This window comes from Salvia hispanica, chromosome 2 (assembly GCF_023119035.1).
Source record: "Salvia hispanica cultivar TCC Black 2014 chromosome 2, UniMelb_Shisp_WGS_1.0, whole genome shotgun sequence".
Lineage (NCBI taxonomy): Eukaryota > Viridiplantae > Streptophyta > Magnoliopsida > Lamiales > Lamiaceae > Salvia > Salvia hispanica.
In genome coordinates, this window is record NC_062966.1 from 17,477,846 (window position 1) to 17,487,573 (window position 9,728).

General features: G+C 38.6%; 2 protein-coding genes across 2 annotated transcripts; one reads left to right on the forward strand and one right to left on the reverse strand.

Moving 5' to 3' along the window:
- Window positions 1-1,866: 1,866 nt before the first annotated feature.
- On the reverse strand, window positions 1,867-4,225 carry LOC125204607 (endoglucanase 8-like). Its single transcript, XM_048103314.1, has 7 exons — window positions 4,027-4,225; window positions 3,408-3,814; window positions 3,123-3,215; window positions 2,886-3,053; window positions 2,682-2,793; window positions 2,445-2,608; window positions 1,867-2,343 (listed from the first exon to the last, which is right to left on the reverse strand). Exons 1-7 carry the CDS (start codon window positions 4,223-4,225, stop codon window positions 2,014-2,016), a joined length of 1,473 nt encoding a protein of 490 aa, XP_047959271.1. The 3' UTR covers window positions 1,867-2,013.
- Window positions 4,226-6,179: 1,954 nt separating this feature from the next.
- Window positions 6,180-9,188, forward strand: LOC125204606 (probable pectinesterase/pectinesterase inhibitor 59). The gene is made up of 2 exons (XM_048103313.1): window positions 6,180-7,142; window positions 8,354-9,188. Exons 1-2 carry the CDS (start codon window positions 6,239-6,241, stop codon window positions 9,046-9,048), a joined length of 1,599 nt encoding a protein of 532 aa, XP_047959270.1. The 5' UTR covers window positions 6,180-6,238; the 3' UTR covers window positions 9,049-9,188.
- Window positions 9,189-9,728: the final 540 nt, after the last annotated feature.

Consider the following 9,728-nt stretch of genomic DNA (forward strand, 5'->3'; position numbering starts at 1 on the left):
GGTGGGAATTTAGTCTTAGCTTTATTAATCGAACGATGTCAATTTCAAATTCGCTAACAACAATTTAGACTGAGTAAATCGTATACCATCACTTGACAGCTAGGCAATGATTATCTTAATTATGCCCTAATGATAAAATAATTACGCATCAAATCCAATATTATTTTGAAGTAGATACATATTACTGTACACTACTATTTGGGCATATGGCAAGATTTATACAGTATATATGAATATATCGAAATTAGGGGTAAAGAAGAAAGATATTCAATCCATATTTCGTGGATCAGATAAGTACGACTTGAATATATATTTATGTGAAAAAGCTATGAGTAGGATGATTTAGACCAAATTAGAGATTTTCTACAAAATACCCCTCTAGTTTGACGCAGGGTATATTTTTTATTAAAATTGTTAGGTGTGGATGGTTAAATATACAACTCAGTTCAAATACATCTGCTTTCCCATTAATAAGTCGAGAGACTGGTATCGATATCAGCTAGTTAACTAATTCTGGCCTAAGTTATTAGGAGTACCAATTTACTATTTTCATATATCCACAATTAAAAATCTTAGTTCACTTTTAATATAATTTAAGTCTCAAATTTCATTAACATATTCTCATCACATTATATTATAAGGAGTAGTAAATAAAAATAGGTCTCACATTTTACTATTTTTTTCACTCACTTTTTCTTTATATTTCTTAAAACTATTATCGAACTAGACTGAGATTCTTAGAGTATCAACATCCATGCTCTCCACGGAGAATATGCTCTTCACTATTAATAGGCCCGACCCCACTTTTATATAGTACCCCTCCGTCTCATAATAGATGTCACACTTTTCTTTTTAGTATGTCCCACAAAAAGTGGCATATCTCTTCTTTTAGAAAAAGTTCCCTCTCACATCAATTATAAAATTATATTTTCTCTTACCACTTAACATACAAAATAACATCTCCTAAAATCTCGTGTCATCTCTCAAGTGAGACATCTACTATGGGACGGATGGAGTATATTTTATCTTAACAAAGGCACAAAACCCATGATCATGTTCTTTTCCAAGAGCATGTTTTTCACCATTCATGAATTCCACTATTCAATTTTAAAACTGCAATTACTAAAAACATTTTCTTAATAATAAAACTTCATTAAAAAATCCAAAATGAAATTACAAAGTCACATAAAAACATAGGTTAATAAAATAAAATATTATTCTTCCGGTGGCGGCGGTGATGGCTTCGTGTTCAAACAAGACATGTCGGTATTTATAGATGATTTGGATGAATTGAGGATATAAAAATGAAAAAAAAAATTGTTCAAAAATGGTACTCTGCCGCTGGCATGAGCACAATGGCGAGCTTGTCGCGTGCTATGCCAATGGCACGAGCACAGCTCTTCACAGCGGCAACGCAGCGGATGCTCTGAGTGCCGGACGGAGGAAGAGAATATGGGTTAGAAAAGGGAGATCAATGTGAATGAGTAAAATAATGCTCTTAGTACATGAAAGATTTCTAAGTTGATTCCATGTTGATATGACAATATACGTGAGTACTACTTACTATATAAGTCTCTGCCAGTAACTAAATTACTAATTGGCATGTGGGCTGGACCGGTCTGTCCTAGCTCCGTCTTAGTCCATGTCTGAAATGAGTCGAACTGGGTTGGTATTTAATTTTATAAATCTGGGTCGAGCCCAACCCAAACTCACTTTGACACACAAATATTTTGAATGACTTTTGTAGCTTAATTAGATGATTCCATGCTATGTCTTTTTGCACCACCACTACTCTTGCATCCATAATTTCCGATATAAAGCAAACAATTACTTACTACATGTACACTTCCATATCTACTTTCAAATTCTATTACACTAGAAAAATTTACCAAGTGAAACAACACAAATATGCCAAAACTTCCAATTTTGATGTCGCTCACCTAGCTATTCATAGCTTAGATAATCTGCTGTTCACATGTGTCAATTGTTATTGAAAAAATGGTATGCGATTCGTCATGCTGAAGAACGCGATTTGAAATAAGCCAATAGTCCGAGAAGTGGTGCATTGATATAAGTGGCGGGCTCGGATTTGGTGGAGTCGACACGATCATCAGCAAAGGAGTCGTCCACGTTGGGGCCTCCGACCACCGCCCCTGTGAGCTCATTGGGATTGGCGTCGGCGCTCATGAAATAAGGCGTTCCGTCCTTGCAGGCTATGTGGTCTGGATGCTGAGCCACCGATGGCAGCGATGATGCCCTGTGGTGTATTCTCCGTGGAAACTTACTGCCGTATCCCACCATGTAAGACATGCTCAACGGATTGCTTCCTAGTATATAGTCCACCTATGTATACAATAATACAAATACAGTACAATTCTCACACTCATCACCCATCAGATTTATAGTATTTGGAGGAATACACTTTGTACGTTGTTTGTACCTACCTGCTTTTTTGTGAAACCAACGAGCATCTTTTGAGTGATGATTTTATCATTGCATCGAATGACATGCTTCGATTTCTTCAGGTAACGTGCATATACTAATATGAGAAATGAGACCGCGGTTGCATGTTGCAAGTTACAAACTCCTTGTTTTGCTAGAAGCCCTCCTGCAACATATACATTAGTTTCTTTTTTATTTAAGTACTCCATATAGTAGTGAGTATATATATATAGATATACCTGGAGAGAATTGGACGATATTGGTGGGAGAGTCTGGCAGTATTGAACAGATAAAGGTATCCGCATAGGAGAGAAAAGGTGTAGAAGTTTCCATGGTGTTATTTAGCACCAACTGCATATATCGAACCCCAAGTTATTAGGAGTACTACTTTTTAAGGCTCATTGAAGTTAAATTTAGTAAATGAGGGGAACTTTAAAACTTACTTTTGAAATAAGAACACCGATTCCAGCATGCTTTGCATCCCATCCAAATTCTGAGATGCCTGCTTCAATCTGTGGTTTGAAGTTTATGATGTTTTGCATCACATAATTCAAATAAACTGATTTTTTGCTAGCTTTGTATAGCCATGCTGCCCCCCACAACAATTCATCCTGCAAACATTAAATCTTACACTTTTATTTTTCATTTTTTTCCCATTTACTTTAGAATGATATATATACCTGATAGCCACTGTAATCACAATAAAAAGGACAGGCTCCTCCAGCAATACTGTCGTTGTATGAGCCTCTATACTTGTCTGCAAACTCAAATACCTGTAGTCACAAAATATATAAACCATGAAAATTAAATACCTGTAGTCACACAATATATAACCTATACTAGTTCCTTGCTCCTATTTGTTTGGGTTAATAGCTATTTAAAATTTAAATAGCCAAGTTTGGTTTGGGTTAACTATAACAATTGTCTCATCTATACACAAAATATCGTCTCATATATTTGTTTACCTCAGAGGCCCTTTTGAGGAGCACTTTAGCGTACACCTTATCTCCGAAAGCTTTGAAAACCAAAGACGAGGCGGCCAGCGCCGCGGCTATCTCAGCCGATACTTCGGATCCAGGTGCGTTCTGAGTGACCGCATACAACGTACGAGGAGTGTCCATGTCTTCTGGCCTCTGCCAACAGTTGTGGTCGGCGTTGGGGTCTCCCACCTGAGCATACACGACGCCGGGAGTGGCGGTGGCTTTCAGGAAGTACTCCGTCGACCACCGAACTGCCTCCACCGCATGCGCCAGCTCCGGGCCCATGGACTTGCCGTATTCGATTACTCCCCATGCCATCATCGTCGTTGAGAATGCCATCGGAAAATTGAACTTCACATTGTCTCCCGCGTCGTAGTACCCACCTGTTAAGTCTACCTGGCCAACACAAAAAACAAAGTTTTTTTTATCACGCTATTTAAGAAAGTAATATTTGATAAAAAGAAAATAAATGTAAAATAAATTAAGAAAAACAAAAGTATATATATAAAAAAAATGAATGAGAGAATTGAATTTGGAAGGATATGAATCGATTTACTTGGCTGAATAGATGATTTATATCAATAACTACGACGTAAATTTACACTTACGCCCTTATCGAGACCGTCACCGAGTGCCGAGTCTTTCCTCCATGTCAAACGCTGAGAAGCGGGAAGCTTCCCTGACCTTTGCCCCTCAAAAAACAATATGCTTTTTGCAAGGGCATCTCCATAATCATGCAATATTGCATTTCCGCTACTCAATCCTACTAATACTATCACCACATATATTATTAATTTTCTCATCACTGTCAGATTTCTATTCCTTCTCAACAGTATGACTAAACAAGAGACTTCTCTCTTTTGAATAAGAACCGAAGACCTCTCCTATTGTTAATATAATGGCTGTTTAGTATGGGTAAAAGATTGAGGGCAAATATTAATTTGCTTCTTTAAGTGAAATCAACATCAACTTTAACTCTTTAAGTGAAGCTTACACATGCAAAAGTCAATATTTTGCTCTAAACCTCAGTATGGTGATTAATTGGTTTCATCTTTGTGATAATTTACCTCAGATCGATCACATTCACTTCTCATAATACTCCGTTTTTATTTGGACGTTTACCTTATAGGGTTGACAAAATATACATAGAATATTCACTGGTGAGCGTTTTCGTTGTAGTAGTATTAATTAATTAAAGGATTCATGACTTCGGCAATTATATAAAGTAGCATCATTGACATGGAAAAAAGGGGCGATATCAAGTGAATAAAAAGTTAAGTTGTGTTGCCACAGAGTTGACTAATAAACTGACATATTTGTTGATATGGGTGTTATATTTGGGCTTTGAATAGAAATTATGATTATATCTTAATTTATTTAAGAGCGCCTATACACAATTTCTGTGGTGGGCCATCGGCGTTGCTGTAGGTGGGCTTAGTCAAACGGTGACAGGCTGCTGTAGTTTGGGCTGAGTAAACTATATGGGCTCGACTGATCATGAGAAAATGGGCCATTAGTCATGTGAGGAATTGGGTAGTTGGCCCAGTAAACTGCATGGGCTCTACTGGTTGGCTAATGGGCTATAAGAACTCATATCCACAAACCCTTTCAAATGCAAATATGATGCATTGCTACTAAAACAGAGAATTATAAAATTTCAATGCAGAAAATATATCGAAATAGAGGAGCCGATCCCACCATTTGTGGTCATTAAAAGATAGAAAATAAATCATCTATAGCGAACTAAAACTTGAAAAACAGAGTCCCACAATGATCTTTTTTCTTTATTATAATTAGTCATTCCCTTATTTCTTGGCAGATGAGTTTCAAGATAATTATCGGTGTGTTGACCATAAAACAAAGAAGAAATAAAGTTGTGATTTCCTGAGACACTAATTAAAGCATGATTAGCGTAATTAAAACTCTTAAGCACATGGGGTAACCTGCAAATTTCAATGCTTAGGTGATCAGACATTTGTGTTATCTAATTTAAAGGTGGAATATAGGCTCCTTACTTAACGCTCAGATCTCCCTCATGTGTACTGCTTGACCATCGATTATCAGATGAGGTACGGAATCGCACTTAACTTCTTAATTGCTTTTGTTTAAACCTAATTATGCACGAAAGATATTATTGCAGACAGATCGAGTTAGATCTATCTATAAACTATGGTTTTCAAAGGACTTTTATACACAATTTCATTTTACATGAGTTGTCGGTCAGGATTAATTAAAAAATAACTTCTATTTAGATTCCAATACTATAATTGAAAATTATTAATTATTAGTACTATAAGTTTCCACTAAATATGGCTGGAAAAACCTTAACTTTCAAATTTTGGTTTGCCCCTGCAAATATGCAATAAAACTTTGATTGCATGCATCAGCTATGATCTCACAAAGTGTTTAAAAAATACTAGGTCGAGACAGGAGAATTAAGTTTGCAATAATAGGACATACAGTAGACTTTAGAAATAGATTCCCAGCCATTTCCAACAAATTAAAATTGTTCCAATCAATTAATGGCTCCTGACACGATGATGAGGCAAAACATTTCTCTCTCCAAATGCGCCATCTTACCTTGAGTGTAATGGCCGTGATCCATGAAACAAGGATCTCTTCATTTTAAAGACATATCATTGAAATTTCATTCAAATTCATTATTCAATTGAACTCTCCCATTCCCTCCTTTTCAAACTATTCCAACTGTCACAACATGATTTACTTGTATAAAGTCATCAACCCTCCAACAAATCCAAGATCTTTTAAGACCTCCCTCAATCTCCCCTTTCATGCTACCACCCTAATTAATCACCATGACCTCAAATTCTATACTATTATCTTCTTTCTTCTTCTTCTTCTTCTTGTTCCCCATAATAGTACATGCCAGTGATGCTACAACTAACAGTAGTAGCAACACTGGCATAGCATTGTGGTGTAGTACCACACCGCACCCAGACCCATGCAACTACTTCATGGGCCGGGACCCGGCCAGGTTCAACCCCAATTCCCGGGAGGATTTCAGGACGATGACGATCATGGCCGCCCTGGAGAGGGCGGCCGACGTCCAGTCCCTAGCAAGCAAAATGCACTGCACGAGCAAGCGAAGGACAATCGTGTACCGCGACTGCAACAAACTCATCGAGAACACAGTCGACCAACTAAACACAACGCTGCAGAGCATCCAGAACAACGCCAGCTTCACCGACTTCGACGCGCAGACGTGGCTGAGCACGGCCTTAACCAACATTGAGATCTGCCGCCGGAGCTCCAACGACCTCAACGTGACCAAGTTCAGCTCGCCGATCCTCTCCGGAAACGTCTCCGAGCTCATCAGCAACAGCCTCGCGACCAACAACGCGCTGCTCGACACCAACTCGAGCACGGCCCACCGCGGCGGGTTCCCGGCGTGGGTGACGAAGCGGGAGAGGAAGATGCTGCAGGATTTGCAGCTGGCGACGAGGGCGAATGTGGTGGTGGCTCAGGACGGGACGGGGCAGTTCAAGTCGATCCAGGCGGGGATTAACTACGCGACGTCGAGGCGCGTGGGGAATGGGAGAGTGGTGGTGTATGTGAAGAGAGGGGTTTACAGAGAGAATATTCTGATAAGCAGGACCATGAATAAGGTGATGCTGGTCGGAGATGGCCTCAGGTACACCATCATCACCGGCAGCCGGAGCGTCTCTGCCGGCTTCACTACTTATAGTTCTGCAACCGTCGGTGAGTTTCGTCCTCGTTAATTAACCCAATAATTAGTAAATTACTACTACTTTTAAAGTGAGTTAAATTGCATGTGCAACTGTGGCTATAATTAGAATTAGGTATTTTGTTATAGCTAGTTAATTGGTTAATTATCTATAATTAGCGCTTTTCGTACTAATACAAGTTAAACTCAACTGATCCTTATCATAACTATTAATATTAATACACACATTGAGCAAATATATGTATTTATTATCAGTAGTGCAAGTATAAAAATGGAATAAATCTCAATGAAGATGATCACGAACGAAATTAGTACAATGAATTACAATCTCAATATTCAAGTTCATATATAAAATAATTGTGCTGCACTAGAGTCAGAGTCTGTATTGATTAATAAATAACAATTCATGTGTAAACAGTTGACTAAACAGGGGATTTTATTTTATTCAGTGGTATGATATGTAATGTAAATCAATATATATACCTTCTGGCCCGAAAAATTCTTTCCCCACTATTTTAATTATCGCAATGGAAACAATGCATGTTACATTAATTGTGCGCGTACAGTTCTCAGAATGAACCAATAGGCATTAATCAACTAAAAAACTAATTAATTGACATTTGAGATTCTGCTCGATCTGAAAACAACTAGTAAATGATTAATAGATCGTCTAGTATTATTTTCTTTTCCCTTGCAATAATTTTTTCATTATGCTAATAAAATATATACACCTCACAAATTTCAATACCATAAACCCGACACCTTACTTCTTGTCCAAGGTCATATTACTAACTTCCCTTTGAATCATCATATCTTTGAAGCTACCTAACAAGATGCTCCAACTAAAACGTAATTTTGTATCTTTACGTTGAATTCATACAGTTCTTTACTTCACTTACTACTACTATCTCATCATTAAAGAAAATTATACTCCCCCATCACCCATTATGTTTCCACTTTGAACCGGCATGAATTTTAAGAAATGTAAAGAAAAATGTTAGTTAATATGAATTCCCTTTTATAATAGTACAAGTTTTATAAGTGAAGTGAGTTAGTAGAATATATTTTCCATTACTAAATATTGTAAAAACTGAAATAAGACAATTAATACTAGTAATAGACATTCCAAAATGGAAAATTGGGTCACGGGACTAAGGGTGTACTAGTTGACTTGGATAATTATTAATTAGATTAGTACTGAAAATATTTGTAAATTGATGATTAGGAATCGATGGCATCGGATTCATAGCCCGGGGCATCACCTTCCGCAACACGGCGGGCCCACAGAGAGGGCAGGCGGTGGCGCTCCGGTCGGCCTCGGATCTGTCGGTGTTCTACGCGTGCGGGTTCGAGGGGTATCAGGACACTCTGTTCGTCCACGCGCAGCGCCAATTCTACAAATCGTGCTACATCTACGGCACCATCGACTTCATCTTCGGCAACGCGGCCGTCGTCTTCCAGAACTGCATCATCTACGTGCGGAAGCCGCTGTGGGGCCAGGCGAACGTGGTGACCGCGCAGGGCCGGGGCGACCCGTTCCAGAACACGGGCATATCCATCCACAACTCGCGGATCATGCCCGCGCCCGATCTCAAACCCGTGGTGGGCTCGTTCAAGACCTATCTGGGCCGGCCGTGGCAGCAGTATTCCCGCACCGTCATCATGAAGAGCTTCATCGACGGCTTCGTGGTGCCGGAGGGCTGGTCGAGGTGGGAGGATTCCGATTTCGCGCTCTCCACTTTGTATTACGGGGAGTATATGAATTTCGGGCCGGGCGGGTCCACGAGGAAGCGGGTCAAGTGGCCCGGTTACCATATCATAACGGGTACGAATGTGGCGTCGCGGTTCACGGTCGGGAGCCTCATAGCGGGTCGGGCGTGGCTGCCGTCTACGGGCGTACCCTTTACGGCCGGGTTGTGATTCATTATATATGCACGTGCCTTAATTATTATCATTGTGGACATTATTTTTTTAGTGATTTAGTTTTGTACATGTCATACCGTTATGACATTATATTTATTAATCAAACTTCACTCCATCGGAATTGTTTTCCCTCTATCTTTCTTTTGTTGTACATTGTTGCTATTTATTTATTTGTATTTCTGAATTAAATAGATGCAAAAAGTTATTCTAAATTGTATAGATGCCCACTGTTTCAATTCCCTATCAGTATTCCAGTAGAAGCAACGTCCATATTGATATTTCATAGTATACTATATGTATAAATCATTTTTTTATTTAACCGTTTTATTAAATGCAGTTAAGAAAAGACATAAATCGATGATAAATAAATATAGATGTCCAGTAGAAGCTGTCCACAGCAATTCAACTAAGTTAAGAAAAAGTCAGATTTATATATGGGCTGGGCTACACAATCTTGTAGTAGGAGTCACTGGATTGTTAATTGGGCTCAGCCCAATTAATAAATAAGGTACACACAAGAAGAAATTGATGCGCAATCCTTTTAGACGTTGACTAAATTACTATAATTAGGTTTCTTGTTCCAATTCCACTAATGCTTTTATAAGTTTGGGCATATTAATTATAAACAATGATTGTTTCATCTCACTGAGTACACACGAGAATAATTTAATTTCATA